General features: G+C 42.6%; 1 protein-coding gene across 2 annotated transcripts in view; it reads left to right on the forward strand.

Annotated features, from left to right (window-relative positions):
* LOC124262152 (protein phosphatase 1J-like) overlaps window positions 1–26,246 on the forward strand; it is a 31,215-nt gene extending 4,969 nt beyond the window's left edge. Inside the window, exons 1-10 of one of the 2 annotated variants that reach the window (XM_046696613.1) lie at window positions 2,648–2,739; window positions 12,368–12,466; window positions 15,745–15,873; window positions 16,332–16,444; window positions 19,028–19,112; window positions 20,296–20,414; window positions 20,733–20,796; window positions 21,477–21,584; window positions 24,746–24,897; window positions 25,843–26,246. In XM_046696613.1, the coding sequence (XP_046552569.1) occupies window positions 2,734–2,739; window positions 12,368–12,466; window positions 15,745–15,873; window positions 16,332–16,444; window positions 19,028–19,112; window positions 20,296–20,414; window positions 20,733–20,796; window positions 21,477–21,584; window positions 24,746–24,897; window positions 25,843–25,999 (1,032 nt within the window). In that variant the 5' untranslated portion in view covers window positions 2,648–2,733 and the 3' untranslated portion in view covers window positions 26,000–26,246. Of the gene's footprint in view, window positions 1–2,647; window positions 2,740–12,367; window positions 12,467–15,744; window positions 15,874–16,331; window positions 16,445–19,027; window positions 19,113–20,295; window positions 20,415–20,732; window positions 20,797–21,476; window positions 21,585–24,745; window positions 24,898–25,842 lie in introns of those variants that run through there. The other variant, XM_046696612.1, reaches the window with a different exon arrangement.
* Window positions 26,247–27,665: the final 1,419 nt, after the last annotated feature.

The raw sequence follows: 27,665 nt of genomic DNA on the forward strand, positions 1-27,665 counted from the left end.
ATGATTTACAAAAACTTAAAATACCATCATTTATCAGACCATAATCTTGCATGATTTAAAAGTGTATTATAACTTAACAAGTCGGATGGAGTGATGTTTTTAAAATATGATCCCATGAAAATTCACTAGCCAGTCGGGCCAGTGATTGTGGAGATTTACTGGCCTGACTGGATTTTTACTAGCCACGGGCTTGCGGGCCAGTGGCTATTTCGCACACTGGTAGCAAGGTACTTTGGCTTGTCCAGACAGACCATCCCTGCTTTATGGGCACGGTACACACGACTCAAAGTGTTCATGACAGGCAACGGTCGGGTCGCCCCAACGCAACCAGTGTCGCTCTTGACCGATATGTCTGGGTGTCATCTCCGAACTCGAACCTCAAGACCACAACCACAGCAACACAAATCTCCGGACTACTGCAGTGTTTCCGACCAGACAGTTCGTATAATCGGCTGAGGGGGCTAGAAGTTTAATGAGTTTCGTTTTCTCCCGCTGATCGTTGGTTGGTTGTTTTGTTGGTTTACGCCGCATTCAGCAATAATCCGGCTATGTAACGGCGGTCTGCAAATAATCGAGTCTGGACCAGACTATCCAGTGATCAACACCATGAGCACCAATCTACGCAATTACGATACGATTACATCTCCCGCTGATGGACGCACATGAGTCTATAGTCTCCAGACTGCCAGCAGCAAGTCGATCGTTTTGGTGGTGACAGTGTAATGATGTGGGCATTGACCATCATAGTGGTACGGCGGCTCTCCTGCATGTTCGACCGCCTCCGTGGTGTAGTGGTTAGAGCGTCCGCCCGGAGAGCGGAAGGTCGCGGGTTCGATCCCCGACCGCGTCATACGAAAAGACGTTAAAATATGGTACTTGTTTGTCCCTGCCTGGCGCTCGGCATTAATGGGTACAAGAAGGACTGGTCGGCTCGGAGTCAGTATAATGTGTCTGAGTTGGGAATTCATGCTTCACTGCGGCATGGTATCTCAGTGAGCTAGCACTATAAAACCAGCTTAAGTCTAGGCTAGTACAAGCAGCCACACATACACACGCATGCACGTCGTCATATGAGCGAAATATTCGTAAGTGCGATGTTAAACCCCATGTCACCTCACCTCATCTTCTGCATGTTCATGCTGGAACAGTCCATCGTTGACGTTCATGTGCGTCATTTCGCGTCATGTGCGTCATGTGCGTCATTCTGTTCCAGCGTGACGTCAGACCTGGCTCTATTCTCGAAACATTCGTAGCCCTACAAACTTCTTAAGCCCATCCTTAATACATTGGCTACGATCAAAGTTAAGAATTCTTAGGGCTACGAACGTTTCGAGAATAAGGCCACAGATGTTGCACGTGTTTGCCAGGATTACCGTTCGCCGGAATTGTTCCCAGTTGTACATCCATGGGATGCACTGGATCAACGCGTGCGCTGGAAAAATCCATCACCCCAGACATTTCCGCAACTTCTTGCGGCACTGCAGGATACGTGACAGAACATTTCACAACGTATTGTGCAACGTTTGATAGCTTCCATGCGTCACCGCTGTAAAGCTGACATCAGGGTCCTGATATGCATAACTGATACTGACACTTTGCCCACCCCTCACATGCCTGTGCACTGTTTCAGGCTTTTTACCAGACTGAGTGAGTTTAGTTTTACGCCGCTTTTAGCAATATTCCAGCAACATCACGGCGGGTGACACCAGAAATGGGCTTCACACGTTGTACCCATGTGGGGAATCGAACCCGGATCTTCGGCGTGACGAGCGAACGCTTTAACCACTACGGTTTACCAGAGATACTGCTTTGAGCATGTCTAGTTATCCCCTTCCTATACTGTCTGATCTTCTATTGCTTGTCTAACAGTTTTGTTATTATACTTTGAAAGTCAACGTCAAGTTTCATTTTTCGAAGAGTATATATCCGTAAAGATTGCAATGGTTATATGAGTAAAATAGTGAGAAATACGTCGTTAGTCAAGTATGCAAATCTAGTCACGATTCCCATTTCCTTGTGTCTGTATACAGTAAACGTTATTGTTTGTTTGTTTCTTTATTTGTTTGTTTCCTTCCTTGTATGTAATATAAATTATTTCTGTTTCTGTAATTGCACCACATTTGTACTTATTTACATCAACATCAAAGAGCCACGTGCAACGTCGCTTTTATAACCGTAAACGGATATAGAATTGTACTTGCTTTTCAAGTTTGCAAGAGTATTCTTAAATATGTTGGGCTCTTTTGAAGTTTGTTTATTAGAACAAAGAATGTTAGTTCGCCGAAACTTTTAAATACACAGGTGTAATAACAGGTGCCATTATTCGTTTTTAAATACTTAAATGTTCTTGATCAAACGGCGCAGTGTTCATTTTCATATGTAAACAATTTTGTTTCGCATATTTATTTGTGGTTTCACATAATAGATATTGTCTCGAGGTTCAGCCATTAAAGCTACACGTTTTCGAAGTGTGTTATTAAGTCACTTGCTGTTTATCGTAAGTGCGTCATTATGAATTTTATCGTCCCATTGACACCCTGAAAGCAAGGGTCACTCATCTATTTCGCATTAATTTCAATGACGGTTTTGTGCCGGTATGAGTGGAGCTGGATATGAAGTTTGGGGGCATTTGGTCTAAACACACGACACATGTGTTACTGAAGGGGCACGATTGGCCTTGACGTCTATATCGCTGCATTTCGCCGTTGCACCTCCAGGGCGTGCCAAACACCCATGACTGTAAGTTCGAATCTCGGTTCGGTCCGAGTATTTTTCGAGATTTGTCAGCATCATGCTCGTGATCGTAGGTTTCACCAATGAGTGAGTGAGGGAGTTAAGTTTTACGCCACACTCATCAATATTCCAGCTATATGACGGTGGACTGTAAATAAACGAGTCTGGAACAGACAATCCAGTGATCAACAGCATGAGCATCGATTTTGCAACTGGGATACGATGACATGAGTCAACCAAGCCTGACCACTCGATCCCGTTTGTCGCCTTCACTGGTTGGGTTTCATCAGAGTGGTCCAGCATCACCTCAGTTTCTTCTCGCACAGTGAGATGATTATATAACTGGTGTGAGTGAGTGAGTTGGGTTTTACGCCGCTTTAGCAATATTCCAGCAATATCACGGCGAGGGACACCAGAAATGGTCTTCACACATTGTACCCATGTAGGGAATCGAACCCGGGTCTTCGGCGCCACGAGCGAACGCTTTAACCTCTAGGCTACCCCACATCGCCTATATAACAGGAACACTATCCAATGACTCGTTAAGCCAAACACGCTGTTTCCTCCTGTCTGTTTAGGGGCGGTGGGGTAACCTAGTGGTTAAAGCGTTCGCTCGTGGCGCCGAAGACCGGGTTCGATTTCCCACATGGCTGCAATGTGTGAAGCCCGTTTCTGGTGTCCCCCGCCTTGATAATACTGGAATATTGCTAAATGCGGCGTAAAGCCATACTCACTCACTCCTGTCTGTTTAGCTGGAGTGTTAATGTATCGGCAGTGTCTGTTCTGTATTGAGTGTATGCAGTGTCGGCGATATACGCAGTGTCAGTTTCTGTAGTGTCGTTGTACGAAGTGTCCTTGTGTGCAGTGTTACGGTGTGAAGTGAACGAGGCCTTATCCTATGATATGTACATACTTCCCAAGTCACGCTGTCTGTGGAGGCATCTGCGAGCATCGTGGTTAAAGTGTTCGCTCATCCCGTGAATACCCGAGTTCGATCCTGACATCGCTGCCTATATCCTAGCCGTCACGTCTACGTTCGCGACATGCACGCACATGGGGCGAGATTCCTTGTAAGCGTTCGCTCGTCACGCTGAAGAGCCGGGTTCGATTCCCCACATGGTTGCAATGTGTAGAGGACATTTCTCAATGTTAAACGCCGTGATATTGCTAGAATATTACTTAACTCACTCACTCACTTTACTCATTCTCCCATTGAAGAGGCCCGGAAATTAAGGACGTTTGTATAATTTCCTATAGTTTCTGCTGAAGAGGTATAATTTCCTGTAGTTTCTGCTGAAGGGGTAATAATTTAATTTATTTATCAATACCTGTAACAAGTCATAGTCAGCAGTAGTAGAATAGTTCTATCGTCAAGGAAACAGACTGAAACAAGGAAAGAATTTTTATAAATAAGAACCCTTGAGAAACCAACCAAATAAAAGATATTGATAAATAAATATTGTTTTGAAATCATATGAATTCAAATAAAAATTTAACAAAAGCTTTTAACACAATACTATGGTAGTGTAAAGTTGACATAATCAGGTGCATTTGGTAACTGATGTAGAGACCGTTCAGAATATTACAAACTGAAAAATGATGTAAATGAAAAAGTTGTAACTTGCAGGTCAATGCACTGAATAAGTGATTGGGCGATTCGCTTACGGGGCGAAGTTTGCCAACTCGAGCCGCAACCTCGGCATTCGTCACCACTCGCCCCTTTCCGTAACCCACAAGACGACGGCATGCTCCGGAATAACACGAGTTGGTCACAAATGGCGACGTCAGCACCGAGCGGCACTGCGCAGTATTTGTTTTCTGGCTCCTTCAGATAGGAAACCTTGTGACGTGGACTACTTTGACCTGATTTTTGCGTGAATGCATCCTGAATTAGATAAGGACTGCGACGTTTCGCAAAACAACATCGCAGTTGCGAATTGCGAATTCTGATTGTGCAACGGTCCCCAAGTTAGCTGAGGTTGTTACACACAAAACCAGTCATAACAGTTTTGATTTCGTTTTGTTTGTTGTTTAACGCCGCACTCATCAATTATCCAGCTATATGACGCGGTCTGTATATAATCGAGTCTGGACCAGACAATCCAGTGAATTCATTTCACACAACATCACATGTGGCTGTCGCCGACAAAACATTATTTAATTTTACAACCATTCGCGTTAATGGCTAGGTATTTTTTTGTTTAACACCGTACTCAGCAATATTCCAGGTATATTGCGGCGGTCTGTGAACAATCGAGTGTGGACCAGACAATCCAGTGATCAACAGCATGAGCATCGATCTACGCAATTGGGTTACGATGACACGTGTCAACCAAGTCAGCGAGCCTGACCACCCGATCTCGTTTGTCGCCTCCTACGACAAGCATGGGTTACTGAAGACCAATCCTAACCCGGATCTTCACGGGTCCTATATCAAAGTCAACGCTTACGTACGATGTTTTCTTCAGATTGGAGTACGTAAGTGAGTTAGCGCAATAACCAAATCAGACGTTGAGTGGTATTTCTCAGACTCACACATTTGCGTGATGTTAGGAATCTTATTATCGTTGTTCAGGGACGGAAGTGAACCATGGAAATCTGCTAAATCGTGCCACCACCCATCCAGACACACGCACGCACGCACGCACGCACGCACGCACGCACGCACACTAGTGGTGGTCCGATTACTTGAAACAATCGAAGATTGGTCGTAGTGACTAAACGACCAAGCAACCGATCATAATTTCTCATAATCGAACACAAGCAATTCTGAAACACTTGTTTTCATTAACGATATTTTTCACATGGTTGGTTTTGTCTGTTATATTTCGTTAGCACTACAAGCTCGTTTCAAGTCATGATTGAATTTATCTTATTGATTCCAGGAAATTTATGTTCCTAACATGCTAGTCATCCTTTAAAGATATGAAAATTTGCCAAAAAAACCCAAAAGAACTACATGTTGTTTTCCTTATTTCTATGTGCATTAACAAATTTCATAAATGACGCCAACCAATTATTTTCGATGATTGATCGGTAGTAATGAACCAATCATCAATTATGAGATTTTAACCAATTCCCAACACTAACACACACACACACCATTGGCGTATCCAGGAATTTTCAGAGGTGGGGGTGAGGGGGGGTCTGGTACTGGACTTTTGGACTTCGAGTTAACGAGGTGTCACTGTTTGTCGATGGTAAAATATTTACCACCTGCATACGCTATGAATTTCAAGATGATGCTGCAACATTATGTTCACGGGCAAGTGAAGGATGCACACCTCCGTATCTCGAAATCCTGGTACTGTCGAGTTAGCCGTCATTCGAGACATGCGGGGTTCCAAAATGAGAAACCACATAGCGTGTGTACGAAGTATAGGAAGATATGTTTTCAGTCTTGATAAGACCATGACAATGTGGGCCCAGGGAATGTTACAGCTGTGTTCCCACATTTGAAAATTGTCTCCGAGTTATTTACTTGTCTCGTCATGCATGTCCCCTTTTTGTAAGAGCCCCGAGGCGCCATTGCTGTTACGTGAATACACTTCAGATTTATGCATTTAACAGCACACTGTGCACATTGAAAGGGAGTAACAGACAGAAGCGTCTTCATCTTGCCCTCGCTATAAAACATTTTGGGGGTGAGTGCATTGCCAGGCTTGGTATCCTTGCTGGTGAAGAAAATGTATAGGTATAAACTCCTCTCAGATGCTTGATGGGCATTTAGAAGTTGGAAGCTAACATAACAACGTATGTTATGGATTTACAACTTCTTTAATGTTTACAACACGACGTTTCTGGGCTACTTCTTGTCCCTTCATCAGGTGAATGACAGAATATGGTACGAGCAAAATATATGGTACAGGAAGCCGATAGTATTACCAATTGAATAAAGTGATGTGTCTTGATAGTCCTCAAATTGTTTGTCATCCTCTGCTGTGTATCCATACAGGAAGCCATTGAGTTGTGGGTATTCATAGTATTACCGATTGAGATGTATTGAGATCAAAGTGATGTGTCTTGATATTACGTCCTCTCAAATTGTTTGTCATCCTCTGCTGTGGGTATCCATACGGTATCTTGTGTTGTGGGTATTCATACCGTATCCTGAGTTGTGGGTATTCATACGGTATCTTGTGTTGTGGGTATTCATACGGTATCTTGTGTTGTGGGTATTCATACGGTATCTTGTGTTGTGGGTATACACGGTATCTTGTGTTGTGGGTATTCATACGGTATCTTGTGTTGTGGGTATCCATACGGTTGCTTGTGTTGTGGGTATCCATACGGTATCTTGTGTTTGTTGGTATTCGGTATCTTGTGTTGTGGGTATTCATACGGTATCTTGTGTTGTGGGTATTCATACGGTATCTTGTGTTGTGGGTATTCGGTATCTTGTGTTGTGGGTATTCATACGGTATCTTGTGTATTCATACGGTATCTTGTTTCATACGGTATCTTGTGTTGTGGGTATTCATACGGTACGGTTTCTTGTGTTGTGGGTATTCTTGTGTTGTGGGTATCCATACGGTATCTTGTGTTGTGGGTATTCATACGGTATCTTGTGTTGTGGGTATCCATACGGTTTCTTGTGTTGTGGGCATTCATACAGTATCTTGTGTTGTGGGTATTCATACGGTATCTTGTGTTGTGGGTATTCGTACAGTATCCAGTGTTGTGGGTATTCATATAATATGAATATGGCGGATTGCGTTGAAAAACAAAATGGCCTCCATACGACATACAAAATCGTGTAAAGCTAAAAGAGCGCGGGTGGCACACCCATGGAAGTAACTTAGTACTAGTTGGTCCGTCTTATATCCGAGTCAGCAAATTTCACCCTACGTCCATTCAGTCATTGAAACATATCTACCGACAAGAATATGTCTATATATGGGCATTATAGGGATAGTTCCATCCGACGACCTGAATAACTGACACAAGTTCCAAATATGGTCATACAATATGGCCCGTCTCACAACGTGGCCCGACGCCATGACGTGGCGGCAACAGCTGCCACGCTGAGTTAACTAGAGACCCTTTATTCTGGACCCTGACCTCTTTCAACGGGATCATGGACACAACGATAAAAATCCTAATATAAATTCCAGACAACGCGTATTTTTCCCTTTTTTAAAAACGTACAACCTGTTTGCCAGAAACAAGTTTCTCAAAATGTTACCTAACTTTACGAATACGAAAATAGCTTACTCGATGATTCACAAGTACTCTTAAAAGCTATAAAAAATATTTTAAAAATACAAATATAAATTCCTGAGAAATGTTCAACCTTGAGAGTAACGCAGCAAATGGTCCTGAAGTTCGAGATGTGGGTTGTCAAATTTATCCCCGAGAAACACCATTCACGGAGCTTGTGAACGATCTTGGCAATGGCGATAACGACACATGTGGAGCTTACAGATAACCGTAGTTATGTCGGTAATCAGAGCATGAATGCCCCGACTGCGGGTGTAGGCTGTCGTCGTCTGAGTCGAGGTGTGTGAGGTAGACGGGGCGCGTCGACCCCGGTGTCGTCAGTTGGATGACGCGCCCCCTCACGTGTCTCGTCTCGGTGTCATGGCGATGTGTAGACTTGCCGGTAGACATGTAAAGTTTCCACTAATCTCACCAGAAACGAAATAATTAAAGAAAGTGATATTAATTTTTAAGAGATACTTTATCTAAAATATCATGAGACATTTTGAGCGCAGACGTCAAAGGCGTTAAAATCCGCTTAGCAGAGTTGCGTGTCTTCGGTGAGCCATGATCCTGTGACCGTAGGTTCGAACCCAATATTTGTCCTGAATATATTTATTGGTTTGTCAGCACAGGACCCGAGCTCAATGGCTTCAGAATACGACGTGCTTCACTACGGGTTTCCCTTTCACGTTTTATGCTCTAAACCCGTGAAGATCCGGGTTAGAATTGGTCTTCAGCAATCCATGCTTATCTTAAGAGGCGACTGACGGGATCAAGTCAGGCTCGCTGACTTGGTTGACACATGTCATCGTATCTCAATTGCGTAGATCGATGCTCATGTTGTTGATCACTGGGTTATCTGGTCCAGACTCGATTATTTGCAGACCGCCGTCATATAGCTGGAATATTATTGTTTGCGGCGTTAAACAACAGGCAAACAAACAAACAAACATCTCGACAAGACACTTGTTTGTCTTTCACAATGGGATGGACCCGTGAAGGTCCGGGTTAGAATGAACCTTCAGTAACCCATGCTTGTCGTAAGAGGCGACTAACGGGATCGGGTGGTCAGGCTCACTGGCTTGGTTGACACATGTCATCGGTTCCCAATTGCGCAGATCGATGCTCATGCTGTTGATGACTGGATTGTCTGGTCCAGACTCTATTATTTACAGACCGCGGCCATATAGCTGGAATATTAATAATGTAAAAAGATAAACTCACTCACCCACAGTGGGATGTTTACTAAAAGGACATTTTATGAGATAAATCTTCTGAAAAAGAAGTGTATTACAGCCCCAAGTCGGAGAGGGTGATTTACAAAAACCCCTGCTGTGTCCCACATCGGGCCTTTATCGTTCGTATTTCACGAGTTTGATTCCACACATGGTGTCTGATATTACCTGCCTGAATCTTGTTTCAGTATTGCAAAAACTGGCCCAACCTTACTCACATACGTCCTCACGTTCTCGAAAAAACACACAAAACGAATGGAATACAGAAGCAAAGACTAGCACCCTACATACACATGCCATTTATATCCATTACATGCTGTAACCTGCATCTTATCACTTGTTATTACTTGATTGTAGTCTTTACAGCTTGATAAAAAATCTACGTCGAAACGTCGCTACAAGATGACCCGTGAAGATCCGGGTTAAAATTGATCTTCAGCAACCCATGCTTGTCTTAAGAGGCGACTAACGGGATCGGGTGGTCAGGCTCACTGACTTGGTTGACACGTGTCATCGTAACCCAATTGCGTAGATCGATGCTCATGCTGTTGATCACTGGATTGTCTAGTCCAGACTCTGAGTGCGGCGCTAAACAATAAACAAAATAACTTTAAAGCGCCGTTTAAACTGAATTTATAAGATTGAATATTGCTGCAAGAATGCAAGATAGTCGGATAGAATATATTATTGTAACAATATTATATAGTTCTACTCAGCTGCATATTTCGATATCTTTGGAAAAGGGACTGGGTCCAGTCTACATATAGTCTGTTTACAGTGAAAATATACCGATGAATTTCACTTTAAACAAGAAAGTAAATCAAATAAAGTGAAATGAAATTAAGATTGCGAATCCTGATAATTTTACCTTGCCAATTGAACATTTGAATCTCAGAATTTTATTCAACTTAGGATAAAAGTTGTTTAACAAACGATCATAGATTCAAATCGCTATTATTGGTTTGTATTACAAGGGGTAAGTACAGTAGTTGGAACACTGAAACAAATGCACGTGTGGTACGTGATGAGCGTTAACTTAGACCAACCCTACTTGTTCTCGGTGTTTCATTTAATGTGCACACACCCTTGTAATACAAACTAATAATAACGATATGAAACTAAGATCGTTTGTTAAACAACTTTTATCCTAAGTTTAATAAAATTCTGATATTTAAATGTTCAGTTAGCAAGGTAAAATTATGAGGATTCGCAATTTAATTTGACTTTATACGATTTACGTTCTTGTTTAAAGTGAAATTCATCGGTACGTTTTCACTGCAAACAGACTATAGTTGTGTTGAACTGCATGCCACGAGAACGATATGTTTGTCACGTGGTGTGTTAATATTTTCTGCCAACTGCCACAATATTTCACCCGACGTCTGGATGGGCGGGCTGCACGGGGCAGGATGAGTCATGTGTTTGTTTGTTGCTTACCTCCGCACGCTATCTCCACATGATCAAATCTGGACCAGAGAATCTAGTGCTTGACATGAGCATCGACTTCCGCAAATTGAGAATGAGTGAGTTTAATTTTACGCCGCAATTAGAAATATCCCGCAACATCACGGCGGGCGACAACAGAAATGGGCTTCACACAATGTACCCATGTGGGGAATCGAACCCGGGTCTTCGGCGCGACGAGCGAACGCTTTAACCACTCTGCTACCCCACTTCCCCACGTAATTGAAACCACGCCTGATCCCGTTATTTCCTTTTAACGATAAGCTCGGTCCGTCACGAGGTCCGTCTCTGTATCTCGGGACCATCTCTGTACCAGCCTGTGCCGGGCATATGTCGATAACGTGTCTGTGTACAACATAGTGTGTAGATATGTAAACACAGCGCATTAATGTATAGGTCCAGTTGTTGCCAGATACGCCATGTTACACATGTCGATAACATGTTGATTGCAAATATGTTCAAGACGATTACCAATCGATAGACTGTTGGTTGATATGTTGTTTATCGCCGCACTCAGCAATATTCCAGCTATATGGCGGTGGTCTGTAAATAATCGAGTCTGGACCAGACAATCATGTGATCAATATCATGAGCATCGATCTACACAATTGGGATACAATGACATGTGTCAGCCAAGTTAGCGAGCCTGACCACCCGATCCCGTCAGTCGCCCCTTACGACAAGCATGGGTTGCTGAATATCAATTCTAACCCGGTTCTTCTCGGGTCTTCTTGTAACTACGTTTCGACGTAGATGTTTACACCGTTATCAAACAGGAGAGATTACAATCAAGTAATGACAAGTGATAAGCAGCTGATTACAACGAGTAATGAATAAATAAACACACAGCGTCAGAGTAAAACTTGCACGCGGGTGATCGGTGTCTTCCCATTCTGCCTACAGTCCCAGTCTGCCTACACGTTAAAACAACATGATACGATCTAGTGATCAGGAAGTATAGTTTATGTGCTGACCTATTCTACCTTTATTAAAATGATCAAACGTGACAAACGTGAAGATTAAAAATGAAAGGAATAGAAAGCTGATTGAATACTATTTATACAGCTGAATGAGATGACTTGATATTAATAAATGAATGTCATTTCCTATTTGAATGTAAAGTTTATCATGACTTGCCCTGTAAGTATTTTAAAGCATTACCATATTACATGGATGATCAACACTTTTTGAACACATTATCATGTACCAATTTTTCAACAGCAACAAATTGTTCTAATTACATTAAGGAAGCATTGTCATTGCGTTCTTCATACATATGAATTTGATTGTCAATTGCCACTATCTTATAATTACACTTGTTTATTTTGTATTGTACGTGGGCCTAAGCCCTTTTTACGAACAGGACCGCCTCCGTGGTGTAGTGGCTAGAGCGTCCGCCAGGAGAGCGGAAGGTCGCGGGTTCGATCCCCGACCGCGTCATGCCAAAAGACGTTAAAATATGGTACTTGTTGGTCCCTGCCTGGCGCTCGGCATTAATGGGTACAACAAGGACTGGTCGGCTCGGAGTCAGTATAATGTGTCTGAGTGGGGTATTCATGCTTCACTGCGGCATGGCATCTCAGTGGGCTAGCACTATAAAACCAGCTTAAGTCTGGGCTAGTACAAGCAGCCGCACATACACATACACACGCATGCACGTCGTCATATGAGCGAAATATCCTCAAGCACGACGTTAAACCCAATTTCACCTCACCTCACCTTCTTCTCTCCAGTATACCCAGGTGAAGGTCACCTACATGGGGATATTTGACGGCCATGCTGGAACCGGGGCAGCACTCATGGCGTCGCATCTACTGGAGACACACCTACAGGTGAGATATAGTCGCCTCCACTCAACTCATTTATTTCTCAGAAATATCACCCAAGGTGGTGCTTAACATACAATTATTTTAAATTCCAATGTTTATTTAGACCCATAGTCAACAAATGCCACCAAGATAATAAAATGAATGAAAGAAATCGATGTTTGAAAAGACATACCTCCAAACCAATCAGGTCAATTTCTAAGCAAAATTACCTGTGATTATATTTAATTGTTGTTTGGTTGGTTGGTTACTTGCCTGTCATCGATCTACACAATTGGGGGGCGGTGGGGTAGGCTAATGGTTAAAGCGTTGGCTCGTCACGCCGAAGACCCGGGTTCGAATCCCCACATGGGCACAATGTGTGAAGCCCATTTCTGGTGTCCCCCGCCGTGATGTTGCTGGAATATTGCTAAAAGCGGCGTAAAACCAAACTCAGTCAGTCAGTCAGTCTACGCAATTGGGATACGATGACATGTGTCAACCAAGTCAGCGAGCCTGACCACCCGATCCCCTTAGTCGCCTTTTACGCCAATCATGGGATGCTGAAGATCAATTCAAACCCGGATCTTCACGGGTCTATATTTAATTGATTTCTGTCACGGTACTTTAAAAGGCGAAAATCTGGGTATACAGAACAAGGTGTATAGTCCTGAAAGAGAAAATCAAACATTTCTCTTATTTCATTTTCTTTCATACTGGGGGCGGTGGGGTAGCCTAGTGGTTAAAGCGTTGGCTCGTCACGCCGAAGACCCGGGTTCGAATCCCCACATGGGTACAATGTGTGAAGCCCATTTCTGGTGTCCCCCGCCGAATATTGCTAAAAGCGGCGTAAAACCAAACTCAGTCAGTCAGTCCTTTCATACTGCCCTATATTTCAAAAGGTAAATGAATATAACCAGACATACCACTCCATCCTTAGCCTGTCTACAAAAGGAAAAACAATACGAAACAAAAAGGGAAGCATTATTTTTATCTATTGCATTTTATCTCGTGTCTATTTCGATAAGTACCGTTTATCTATATACTACCAAGTTTGTTTGGGAAATGACGTCACCAGTTAACTGTATCTGATCGGTAGCCAATCATAAAACTTCTCTCGCTCATATGTGTAATTTGATTGGCTGGCCGTGAAAAGTGGTGTCGTTTGAATCGGATGGAAAAGGATCAAGGGAAAATAATATACTCTCCCAAAAAAGAAACGCATCATGAAAATAGCAATTTCATGTAGCAATGAATTAAAACGTGATTCATTTTACAAAAGATTTTGCTCTGTTTATGAGTCCTATGGTGTCTATGTTTTGAAACATCACAATAAAACGCACCATCCGTAAAATACCCGTATTTAACAGCATGATTTTCAATTTCGGCGTGTAGTGTCACAGAATACACAATTCAAATGCAATGCACGTGAAAGTTTGGGATCAGATAGTCTCAATGATGGGTATAAAAGGTTGATCGCTGTCTGTCGATTATTCACTGTATTTGGAATATTGTTGACGAACGCAAAATGCCACGTCTAAGTGAAGCCAACCGTCATATCGCCATTGGTTTGCTTGAAGCTGGCCAGTCTCAACGTGCAGTTGCCCGACGCATGAATGTTCACCAAAGCACCATTTCACGGGAGAGATATCGCCGGCAGAATTCGGTAGCAGATGCCCCTCGTAGTGGGCGACCTCGAGCGACCACTGCGGCGCAGGATCGCTACATCCGGGTACATCACCTGCGTGATCGAACAGCTACGGCGACCAGTACCGCTCGACAAATACCCGGATTGAGGAGGCTTTCTGCACAGACCGTCAGGAACAGGTTGAGAGAGGCTGGTTTACGTGCCAGAAGACCTTATTTTGGCCCTGTGCTTCGACAACAACATCATCGACATCGAGTTCAATGGTGCACCAACGTTCAGGCCTGGAACCTACCGAATTGGCGTAGAATCTGGTTCAGTGATGAATCACGATTTCTACTGGAACGACGCGATGGAAGAATGCGGGTGTACAGACGTCGACGTGAACGTTTCGCCGACGCTTGCGTTCCCAAGGTGGACAGATTCGGCCGGGACAGTGTTATAATATGGGGGGAGATCACCTGCCGTAGGAGAAGTGATTTGGTGATGATCCAGGGCAACCTGACAGCACAACGGTACTGTGACGAAATCCTACGCCCACACCTCTTTCCAATCATTGATCGCCAGAGGGAGTTGTTTCAACAGGACAATGCCAGGCCCCACACAGCACGTCACACTAGAGACTTCCTCCAGAACAACATCAATGTGCTCCCCTGGCCCTCAAGATCACAGGACTTAAACCCGATCGAACATCTGTGGGATGCCCTGGACAGACGGGTGCGACGCCGTAACCCTCAGCCCCAGACACTTCAGCAACTTGCACAGGCACTACAGGCAGAGTGGGCTCCGATTGGGCAACACAAGATTCTGAGACATATTCGTTCGATGCCGAGGCGATGCCGTTCAGTTCTGGATGCCCACGGTGGTCACACGAGGTATTGACTTCAGCGCCACCACACGTCTCCATGCGACACTCAAACTGACTTTCCTCGAGTTGGTGCCAAAGACGGTTAAGTCTGCATTCCCAGTGTGCAATTTCGCTATATTTCATTGACTCATAAAGCCTACAAGATTTTTTAAAAACCCGTAAAAATACAGTTGAAATTCCTATATGCGTTTCTTTTTTTGGGAGAGTATAGTTTGGTTTATTGGTTAATCGAGAATGAAATGATTGACAGAATGAAACCGGTTTCACTAAAATTTTGTAAGAAAACGTGATGTACAGGGTCGAGTTTATATTTTAAATATGATATGAGCTGAGTTGTGGGGACGTTTAAGAATTTATAGCAAATTCGCATATTATCAAATTTTGTTTATGTACATATACTGTGTCGATAGTAGAATGCCTACGTAGATCTGCGTAGATGACTCGTAAATAGTCCGAGTTAGAATTGGTCTCCAGCAACCAATCTAGTCATAAGAATCGGCTAACGGGATCGGGTGATCAGGCTGTTTGACACATGTCATCGTTCCTCAAATTTGTAGATCGAGCCTCTGATTGACTGGATTGACTCGATTCTTTGCCGTCATTAAACAACAAACAAACACAACTAGTGTATCTTAGGATACCTACTTCTGTCGTGCTTAAAAATGGCAGGTCTTCAAACTGATGGGGGACCGAATTAAATTATTTGTTGTTGTTGTTGTTGTTCTTTTTACTTTATTGTTGTGAGAGAGATGCGAGTTACGATAACCATGATAATTTAATTCTGTTTCACAGGAGAAGCTGACTGAGGTAAAAGAAAATATTCTGGAACTTGGAGAGAGTGAGATAGTGACACCATTGCACCCAGCCATCACTGCTGACCGCCTCATCATCGGCGCTCTGGAGGCAGCGTTCTGCTCCCTGGTGAGACCCGAACGTCAGCGTGTTGCACAAATCTAAACAAAAACATTTTTAATTGGTTTATATAGTTTGTTCAGTATAGGTTTTCTTGTAGGAACTAAAATATTATTGTTATGGAAATATATTTTCGTAAGTTTCCAATACGTCCAATCCACACCATTCAAACTTTGTTTGTTTGTTTATTTGTTTTATAACACCGCAGTCAGCAATGTTCCAGCTATATGGCGGGGATTTGTTACCAGGCAATCCAGTGATCAGACAATCCAGTGATCAACATCATGAGCATCGGTCATCACGGAACAATTGAATACTCTTTGTTGTACCGTGATAATTAGAAATGTTGGTTAAAGTGAGAAAAAGTAACCAGTATTTGATTACAAATCAGAACAGAATATCTTTCACCATGGCATGTCTGCTTGTAACGTCATTGAGTGTGGTTGACCGTGTCCTTGACCTTGCAGGATGAACAGATGGCAAGGGAGAGAACTACGTACGTCATTCGCGGTGGCTGCACAGCTCTTGTGGCCATGTTTCTACTTAATACATTATACGTGGCGAATGCAGGAGATTGCAGGTAAGTAATAACAGCCCAGTCTTTTTAGGGCTGGCATCTGTACTTTCACTACGATCAAGTATGCACGGGTGGTCTCTCTCTCTCTGGCAGCTGACCGTCATAAATGATCACCATATGCTTCGGTTCAGTCGTTTGTAGTAAGCCACACAAATGTTAAAATTTGAAACTGGTTTGTACCAGTACCCCTTAAAAACAGTCTATTTATTATTAAACATTGATTGACTCGGGAATGGGCTTCACACACTGTTCCCATGTGGGGAATCGAATCCGGGTCTTCGGCGTGACAAGCGAATGCTTTAACCACTAGACTACCCCACCACCCCTCGTGTTAAGAAATGATAACATTTGACGCACGTTATAAATTAACATACTTATCTGCTTCGGTTCAGTTATTGGTTTGTAGTCAGCTAACATAATTGCATATCTCTGACCAAACTCATGTAACACAGATGTCATATCTCAGATTAAATCGCTGACTTGCAACTGGTGTGCTGGTGATTAGGTCCCTCGTTCTGAGAGTCTGGGTTCGAATCCTGGATTGGACTCAACCCAATCAGTACTAGAATCTATACTTTACCGAGAAAGTGTAATCTGAAAGTAACATGTGTTACAATGTGTGATACTTCCATTAAAAGAATCTTTGCAGATAAAGAAGTGTCTGAATTGTTTAATATCGCCCCTTTTTCCTTAAATATCATCCCGGAAGTAATGCATTCAGAAAATCACATCCTAGAACAAAGGAAAGCAAGAAATACAAGTGTAATTCCGTCATTTGACACGAAGAGCAGTCTGACACGCTCAAAATAGGCACATACTCAATTTACGTTATCAGACCAGCACAGCCCCGTTATAACAAAGAGATAGCATATAAAATTAAAGGTCACATGCAACGTAAAACACAACTTTGCAGATTCTGATACCATTCAGTATGGACTTACAGATACAAATCATCCAAAATGCAAATTCAACTTATACAGTTGAAAAATAACGCGATGAAAAACCCGCGAAATCGGAGTTCCAACGAATCACTAAATTCACCCCAGCTTGGGGTGAAAAGTGGTTTCAACAGCTGTGCTGCGCTGCGCTGGGCTGCGCTCATAGCATATGCGCAGTGAATAGGTTCGCGCAGCTTGGAAACGGGATGTCCGGATTATAAGGTCGTGAGCAGGAGTAGTCTAATCAAAACAAATAGTAAATAATCTACTCGTTACATAAAAGAACCTTGTTAGGATCTAGATCTACTCAGCTATGTGTCAAACAGTGAGTCGTTCGACATTTCAAGACGGAAAACTTTCGCTGCGGTGAATACTCGGTGAAGGCTTTGATGTGAGCTATTTTTCTAATGTTTTGTTGATATTTCACAGGCGCGAGCTTTTTATATGTTATGTTTATATAATTTAATTTGTCTATTTCACCATACGTTCTTCTTACCGAGTCACTTTCTCAGTTCGATTTTGTCCGGTTACCGATATAGATATGTCTCTGTCACAGACAAAACTCAGTGTCTGTTTTATTGACACCTATGTGTCTGCCTGCCTGTCTGCTAATGACAATATGCAATACACAACTTCGATCACTGACCACATGCAATTTGAACTTAACACCTATCAGGCTATACACCATAAACAAAACGCATTGATTTATGGCTCGTGCCCCCGAGTTCGGTCTCTGTCACATTATGTAATTACACAGACAGGCAGGTGTGATACTTGTATACATGACATGTTATGATGTCTGTTGATTGCAAAATGTTATACATAAAAATGAGCATGTATTTACAAAACCCAACATCTCTATGCACACACACACACACAATGAGCATCGGCAAATGAATCAGCCAATGATAAGTCTTCGTTACACTTGAGTGCACCCGCTCTGACTGGGTTCGGTATCCCGGGTGCTTCGTTTCGAGGGAAGTAAACCCAAGTACAAAATATTGCACTTTTGATTTGCGATTGTACGCTTATAATTTTGTTTATATGTTTTTTTTATAATCAGCCATGTATATGTCATGAATAAGTGATAATTGTGTTTTAATTATGTTTGATTTTTTGGTTGCATGTGACCTTTAAATATTTGCCATAAAACCTAATGCTAGTGCTCTCTTTTGTAAGATGTCCATCGTCAGATCGTGGATTCAGCTGACAATTGTCAATCTTTGTTACAATAAGGGGGTTCACGTTTGTTGCAACAAAAATGGAATTTCAATATGGCCGCCAGACAGCCAAAAATTCTCCAGAGCGTAAAATGAACAGAAGAATGAAATCAACTGGTTGGTTAACAGCAACAGTTTTGGGATTGCGGATTTCTAGAAATCTCCGTAAACATTTTTGCAGAATGCACTGGACCCAACAAAAATGACCCCTATATTTGAGATTTCAAACCGATTTTTCAAAATGTCCGCCACTTAACACGTGAAAAAAGGTTTTGTAATGCACGTGTTCGTTTATTTTTATTTTGTTGATAACTATCCAGGTGAGCTATAGTGCCATAGAACTGTATTTATATCATACATACACTTTAAGAGATGCAAGGTGTTACAGGATACATTCTGAATAAAGCTGGTCTGCTTACTACTCACAGTGCCATCCTGAGCATCAATGATGAGATCATACCCATGTCAAGAGAGCTGTGCCCAGCAGGGGAGATGCTACGGCTTCAAACAATGGTAAGCACTTACAAAACAATATATACTTCCTTTCAAAAGTTTTGACTCGCTAGGGTAAATATAGCCTCTTACTTCAGGCAACTGTTTTAAACTAAATTTTGCAAAATATACCATACTGTTTAAAGGCACTGTTTACACATGAATTGATGTATGGGAAAACAAATTTGTAACGTTGAAAAGATTATTGTCATGAGTTCAATAAATGATGAAACTCAGTGAAAACTGGCGAATTCTCAACAAAACTTTACACCAAATCGCAGCTGTTCACATGCACGATATTTGTTTATTTGTTATGCTCTCTCTCTCTCTCTCTCTCTCTCTCTCTCTCTCTCTCTCTCTCTCTCTCTCTCTCTCTCTCTCTCTCTCTCTCTCTCTCTCTCTCTCTCTCTCTCTCTCTCTCTCTCTCTCTCTCTCTCTCTCTCTCTCTCTCTCTCTCTCTCTCTCTGCAAACGTCGCATAACCATTACTGTTATTTCTTCTATTGAGATCGAGGTTGCGTTGGTTTTCAGCAACCCTTGCTTGTTGGTTGACGAGACTAACGGGGTCGGGTTGTCAAGCTCGCTTACAGTCTCAGTCAAAATGATACCGTTGAATCACAATCTCACTCAAAATCGGTACATCATCAAACATTCATTTCAACGCAGAATGTAATAAAAACATCAGACCAACTCTGGAAAAACGTTTGTCTCCAAAATAAAAACGTTCCTTAACAAACCATTATCATTTTGTTTTTATTTATGTGCGAAGTTTTACGAGGGTAAAATAACAGTAGTACTGTTGCAGGAACATCCTCAAGGGCGGGAAGCACGTGCAGCTTAGGATGTCAACATTTAGGGGTTGTATCAACATTTAGGGGTTGTATCAAAACTCTTCCGGTCTGGAATCTGAGGAAATTCCTGATTCACTTATGATGATTGGTTGAATGGTGGCATAATCTAAATTACTTTTTATCCAGTACTCTTTCTCTATTTCATTTTCAACTGAAATGAATGTTTGATCGTGAACTAATTTTGACCCAAACAGACTATGCTTGGTTAACACATGTGGCCGTATCCCAGGTGTGTAGAGCGATGCTCATGATCATAAATGGATTGTCTGGTCTAGACTCAGATATTTATTGTCAGACACTGGTGTATGTTTCCGTTGTTTGACCTAAAGAAATTGTGTTAAATGTGTTTTTCAGGCATTTGCAAACCCCAGTCTTTTGCGAAACGAGTTCAGTAACAGAGCCTTCTGTCGGCGGGTATGGAACGAGGATCTAGGGAAGAAGGTTCTTTGTAAGGAGCCAATGTCCGACGGCTGGTGAGTTTGCCACTTCCTTCTGTAGATACCCATGTCCGACGGCTGGTGAGTGTGCAACTTCCTTCTGTAGATACCCATGTCCGACGGCTGGTGAGAGTGCCACTTCCTTCTGTAGGGTCCCATGTAGCAGAGCTCGCGAGTGGCCCTCGAGTTAACTCGACCGATACTTGACAAACGACGACTGTCATAACGTCAATCTAACAGACCCAAGTGAATGATTCTGCTTAACAATAGACACAGGTCAAGTTATTCAGGTCTACAAAAACTACAAAACTAAACAGACTTACTACGTCAGATAATAAGATTAACTGTTTTCAGGGTATACCGGGAAGTGACGTCAGAAGACATCCGGTCGCCCCTTATTCGAGGCGAAGGAAAGAAGGTATGTGTTTTCTCGTCTTTCGAACACTCTATTGTAATCAATGGGACTGCGTTGGTCTTTAGTTTTAGCTGGAGCAATCTAAGTGTTTCAACACCCGCCGTTACCTGACATATTCCAGTGTAACTGAAACGCTGATGAACCCCATTAAATCACGGGTCTTAATCATCACACTGTCCGGGTTAGTATAGGTCAACTAATGCCTGTTATGCGAGGCGACTTAATGGACCCGATGATCCGAGACAGTGACTTGGCAGATTGCTTGGAATGCCACACGGATTACTTACAGGCTGCCGCTGTATATGCAGCTTAAGTACTGTTTACTTCCACGTAAAACATGAACACAAGGGTTGTAGATTGAACATGGTCCATGCTTTTCTCACACGCACGCGCATGCACGTACATACATACATACGCACCCATTAAATGGGTCATATAAATAAGTTGAACCTCAAACCATTTACTTATACGTACGCTCACATACAAACACGCGCGCATACGCACACACAACACACACTTAATCAACTGATTAATATTAACGATGTCATATAAATAAGTTCAACCTCAAACCCTTTACTCATACGCACACACATACGCACTCACAACACACACACTTAATCAACTGATTATTATCGATGTCATATAGATACGTTGAACCTCAAATTCTTTCCTATTTTCGACAGTCACGTCTGATGGACACAATCGGCGTCTCACGCTGCCTGGGTGACCATGACCTTCTTGTGTTTGGCACGGACATCAGGATCAAGCCATTCCTCATCCCAAACCCAGAGGTATGATCCCTAGCGACGTGTTGCTTCTACGGAACTCTTTGGCTGCCAGGATTTGCTGGACTCGGGTTCGAATCCCAAGTAATAATTCCAGCGCTTGTTAGCACAAGCTGTCAAGTGCTTTATAAGAGACGCACGTGACATCGCAGTTCGCTAAGTGCTGCGTCACTCAGACCTATATGAACCTGTGATTGGGTTCGAATTCGAGGTTCACCTCGTGTATTTATAGGGCCCTTAAGTAGGTGACGGCACTTCGCGAGACCCAGTCTAAGTAAACTTAGGCTCAGTATTATTCGTTACACTGCTATACTGAGTCTAACAAAACCTTGTAGAAGGTCGGTGTCAGCTAACCTTTGAGCGACCTATGACCGTCCAATCAAACGAGAGACGGCCGAACGGATTTAACCAATCAGACAGCGACTACTTGTTAGGGTTCGGCGGGACTTACAAAACGGTTTTTTTGAATTTTCTCTTCCCTGGTCGCTGACACTGATCTATCAACAAACGAAAATCCGCATAAAACACATATATTTGACCTGCAGTATATACGCTTATGGGTTTCTAATGACATGGTTACTATTTGCTTATATTTTCGCAAGATGACATCCTTGAATATTGAAAAAACGCTATTTTCAGCGACTGTTTACTCATTGCGTGTATCACTCGGAAGCGATCGTGCGGAAAATAGCTTTCGGAATCGCTCCAGCTTTTGAGGTAAAGGTTCAAGCGGTATGTGCGAATGTTAACTTTCGCGATTTGGTAAGCTGTGTTCTGATTGGTCAGTCCAAAAGGTTAGCTGACGCGACCTTCTACAGTGTTTTGTTAGACTCAGTATAGCAGTGTAACGAATAATACTGAGCCTAAGTTTACTTAGACTGCGCGAGACCTTTAGTACCCCCGGTGACAAACAACGTACACTTGGTCCGGTCTAGTAAACTCATATTTAGCGGTCGCGCAATTTGTAACCAGAACTGGTTCTTGAATATACGCTTGTCACCGGAAATCAGTACCGGAAGTAAGCTGGGCCCCTTCTAGCATATTGCAAGTTGGCGCGCACAAACAGGAACCCGCTTAGTACCAGAAGTAGCGCCTCGCGAGACTTACAGGCCCGTCAGTACCGCGCCCGTCTTCATGGTTTTTACCAGATGTACAATCGTCTACGACCTGCATCTTGAGGTGTTCATCTCACATCACCGTGACAGAGAGTCTGTTCAATCCGGCGTTAAACTAATCTCCCGGTTTAGTCATCCGTAACTTTTATGCGATTCTTATCTCCAACATCAGCAAAGCGACGCGGAAAAAATGAATAGATATAATTAAAAATTATTATTCAATATTATGAACTTATTTTATTGATTTTATTTTTAAGGTCACTTGCTGATAGTCTAAATATATATTTATGATGCAGATCGAATCGCTTTGCTTCGGAGACAATTGTTTAATACATGTACATAAGGAAAGGTCAAGCTGACCTGGGCCTCCTTTCACAAAGCACTATAGTCTGTTTGCAGTGAAAACGTACCGATGAATTTCACTTTAAACAAGAAAGTAAATCAAATAAAGTGAAATTAGGATTGCGAATCCTCATAATTTTACCTTGCCAACTGAACATTTAAATATCAGAATTTCATTAAACTTAGTTGTTTAACAAACGATCTTAGTTTCAAATCGTTATTATTGGTTTGTATTACAAGGGTGTGTGCACATTAAATGAAACACCGTGAACAAGTAGGATTGGTCTAAGTTAACGCTCATCACGTACCACATGTGTATTTGTTTCAGTGTTCAAACTACTGTATTTACCCCCTTGTAATACAAACCAATAAAAATAGCGATTTTAATCTATGATCGTTTGTTAAACAACTTTTATCCTAAGTTGAAATAAAATTCTGAGATTCAAATGTTCAATTGGCAAGGTAAAATTATGAGGATTCGCAATCCTAATTTCACTTTATTTGATTTACTTTCTTGTTTAAAGTGAAATTCATCAGTACGTTTTCACTGCAAACAGACTATAAGGTGGTCGTAAGTCACTAAGGTAACCCTAGTGCAATGTTAAAGAATGGGTTAGAGGTTTTCATGAGTGTGGATCTATAAAAGTATTCATCACATTGTGGTGGGGCTGGGGGTGTTAGGAAGAGATAACCGTCGTGTTATTTCTGAAAATGTAAATTCGTGGCGGGCGGGACATGGTCAACACAGAAAAATACGGGCACCCTAATGTCATTCTTCGGGAGAGATTATCACCTTTTAATTATTCAGGTGTTAATTCATTGGTAGGCTCCAAATTAGCATTCGTTAAACATTCGCTAGCTGATATAATGGGTGCTCCTGCTGTACATTTAACAGATAGTGACCCCATTTTTTAAAAGCAGTTACGTTCCCTGTTTTGGGAGTGAGTTTAGTTTTACGCTGCACTCAGCAATACTCCAGCTATATGGCGGCGGTCTGTAAATAATCGAGTCTGGAACAGACAATCCAGTGATCAACAGCATGAGCATCGATCTGCGCAATTGGGAACCGATGACATGTGTCAACCAAGTCAGCGAGCCTGACCACCCGATCCCGTTAGTCGCCTCTTACGACAAGCATAGTCGCCTTTTGTGGCAAGCATAGGTGGCTGAAGACCTATTCTACCCCGGATCGTCACGGGTCCCCCTGTTTTGGATAATCCTTTAATTGACATGACCAATTTATCCTGAGTGTTCCACAATTTATCCACAAGTAATACCAGCGCTGTACATTTGGTTTTTATTCAGTAATCACAGCGTCAGTTTCGACAAGGGGACGAGAGTGAGTGAGTTTAGTTTTAATATTCTAGCTATATCATTTCTGTAAATAATCGAGTCTGGACCAGACAATGCGGTGATCAACAGCATAAGCATCGATCCGCGCAATATTGGTATACGATGTCATGTGTCAACCAAGTCAGCGAGCCTGACCACCCGATCCCAATCGTCGCCTCTTACGACAAGCATGGGCTGCTGAAGACCAATTCTAAACCGGATCTTCACGGGTGACAAGGGGGAACACGATAATAGCTATTAGTCATCATCTTTATATTTTTCATAAAAGATTTTCATGGATTACTCCAAAATAAACTGTTTTAAACAGGTGTGTCCAGTAATGCGCTCAGTAAAAAGAGTTTGTTTTAAAACTTTAAGGTGAAGAGTTTCAACTTCAATAAGAAGTCTCTGACGGAGGACGATGTCTTGATCATGGGAAGCGATGGATTGTGGGATGTAATGTCTAACCAAGACGCCGCCAGCATCGTCAAGGCAGTACTACAACAACACACAGCACAAGACCCACTCAGGCATGTAACTAGAAATACAGGTTCTACGATAGACAGTATGATCACATTAATACCTATCTAACGACCTCATTTCGTTTCCTAAACGTAACTAGCTGAATACAGTTCGTAGCTAAATAATTTTTGTTCCAGGCCACAAAGTCCGAATTTACAGCTTCTTGAAGCTTCTATTTTGGTCGATTTAGTGGTGACATGATACATCCTCCCCATCTACATACGTAAGAAGAACACATAACCTCACATCCGGGTTAGAATGACCGTCAGCAACCCGAGGCCACTAACGGGATCGGGTGGTCTAACTCGCTGGCTTGGTTGATGCGAATCTCATCGAATCTCAATTGTGTAGATCGATGATCATGCTGTTGATCACTGGGTTGTCTGGTCCAGACTCGATTATTTACAGACCGCCACCATACAGCTGGAATATTGCTGAGTGCGGCGTAAAACTAAACTCACTGTGACCTTGGATACACCCCTCCTTAATCAACAAAAGAGATGAGTGCCATGGCGTTCTTATCTTCAGATGGGCGGTGGGGTAGTTTGAAGTTTCCCTTGGTTTTGACAGGATTCGAGTTCAAGCGAGGATAAGCATACTCCAACTGCCTCAGTGAGCTTTCAATCCATATGTTTGTTGTATAACTCCACACTCAGCAAATTTTCAGCTGTAAATAATGGAGTCTGGACCAGACAATCCAGTGATTCACATCGTGACCATCGATCTACGTTAGTCGCCTCACATGACGTTAATTGACGCGTATCATATGCTTTTCAAAACTGCTAGTTGGGGTAGCCTAGTGGTTAAGACGTTCACTTGTCAGGCCGAAGACCCGGGTTCTATTCCCCACATAGGCACAATGTGTGAAGCCTATTTCTGGAGTCCGCCGCCGTGATGTTGCTGGACTATTGCTGAAAGCGACGTAAAACTAAACTCACTCGCTCACTCTTCAGGTACACTATAGCAGCTAAGGCCCTGGTAGCCCACTCTCGGGGGACGGTCTCTGAAAAAGGCTGGAGGATGGACAACGACGACGACGCCTCCTTCGACGACATCACCGCCTTCGTCATACCCTTACACATGGTGAAGAAGGTTGGAACCCGTCTCTGATGGAGGGGCTGGACCATAGAGACGTTTACGACGACGTTGTGCTTGAGTCTGTTCTTCACGAAGGCGTGGACGATTGGAAGTGCCTCCAAACAGCAATGAAATCCAGAGTTCCGTGGAATGGTGATGGGTAGTGGGGACCAGCATGGGATTTCTTCACGTCTCACATTAATTCTTCATGTTAATTCCCATGGCGTTTGCCGTCTTGCAACATGAATCTTCAACAATGCAAAATAACAGCATAGGCGGAACCAGAGGGAATCAGGTGCAACATCCCCTTTTTGTCCTGAAAATATAACCATAGAAACGCGTGAAAGCGGGTGAAAATGAGGTGTGCATACGCCCTTTCTCAAGAGTGTGCACCCCACCTTTCTCAAAAAGCTGCATCCGCCCCTGAACAGCTGCTGATAGTTTTTACGCACAAATGAGATGCTGAAGCTGTAACATCAGTATTGTGCTTGTATCTTTGTAAACGAAAATCATACATGTGAGACGACCTAGACTTAAGATTGTGTGTGTGCAAAAATACCTCATATTCACACTGAAGATGGGCCACGGAGCTCACATGTGCTAACAGCGCGCGTGCAATACTGCTGTATGATAAAAGCCAGCACGTTCACTTCCGGTTCATCTTGCGCTGCATCCGACCAACTGAATATTCACGGAGGACCCGATACTGTGCAATAACAGACCTATATAACTTTGTATTTACTGCTATGGGCATGGATGTATTGTCAATATTCATAACTTTATTATTGGTTGGGGGGATAGCGATTGAAATGACGAGTGTCTAATTATGAACGATTGATGTATTGCATATTACATTATTCACTGGAGATTTAAATGTGAATCTCAAAATTCAAGAAGTTTTCAAGATTTTAGGCGACCTGAGTGGATGATGTCGCGATTCGGGATGTAACATAACTGAAATTCTCTTCACAGTGACCGGAAATAGAGTACATCCTGTAATGTTGAGTAGGGAATATTGTAATAACGAGGAGGTCGTGCTGGTGCTGGTTGTGGTGGCGGGGGTTGTGGTGGTGGGGGTTCACGAAAAGAAGCGGTGTTATTAGGAGGGGGAAGAAGAAGAGTAAAGGGGTAGAAGAGGGAAGAAGAAGAGTAAAGGGGTAGAAGATGGAAGAAGAAGAGTAAAGGGGTAGAAGAGGGAAGAAGAAGAGTAAAGGGGTAGAAGAGGGAAGAAGAGGTAGGGTGAGAAAAAGATGTGGAGAACTGAGCACAATCAAAGCCATTTCCTATACAAGTACCAATTGTTGTAAAACTAACTATTAAATACATACTTTATTATCCAAAATTCAAAAGTCCCTCAAAACCTGCATCTCTTCAGGCGTTTCTGCTTGATGTAATAGAAAAAACAGTCGAAAGCGGCCACGAACCTAACTCCTTGTTTAGGTGTATATTGTGTGGTTTGTATCAACTTTTAATTATGCATGAACGTGTCATTAAACCGCATCTAACTTATGTGCCATCGAAAGCATGACAACATCAGGGCCCCATTTCTCGAAGCGATCGTAGCGCTAAGGTGATCGCAACTCCCATTCTTAAACATACACTTTCGATCAACGTAGCGCTAAAACCGTCTTGTGGAAAGGTGCCGGTCTTTAACCCCAAATGGAGGTTGGCTGCCATTAATCTGTTAGTGAACCCAATA

Source organism: Haliotis rubra, unplaced genomic scaffold, assembly GCF_003918875.1.
Source record: "Haliotis rubra isolate DU_JTF1 unplaced genomic scaffold, ASM391887v1 Scf824, whole genome shotgun sequence".
In the NCBI taxonomy this organism is placed as follows: Eukaryota; Metazoa; Mollusca; class Gastropoda; order Lepetellida; family Haliotidae; genus Haliotis; species Haliotis rubra.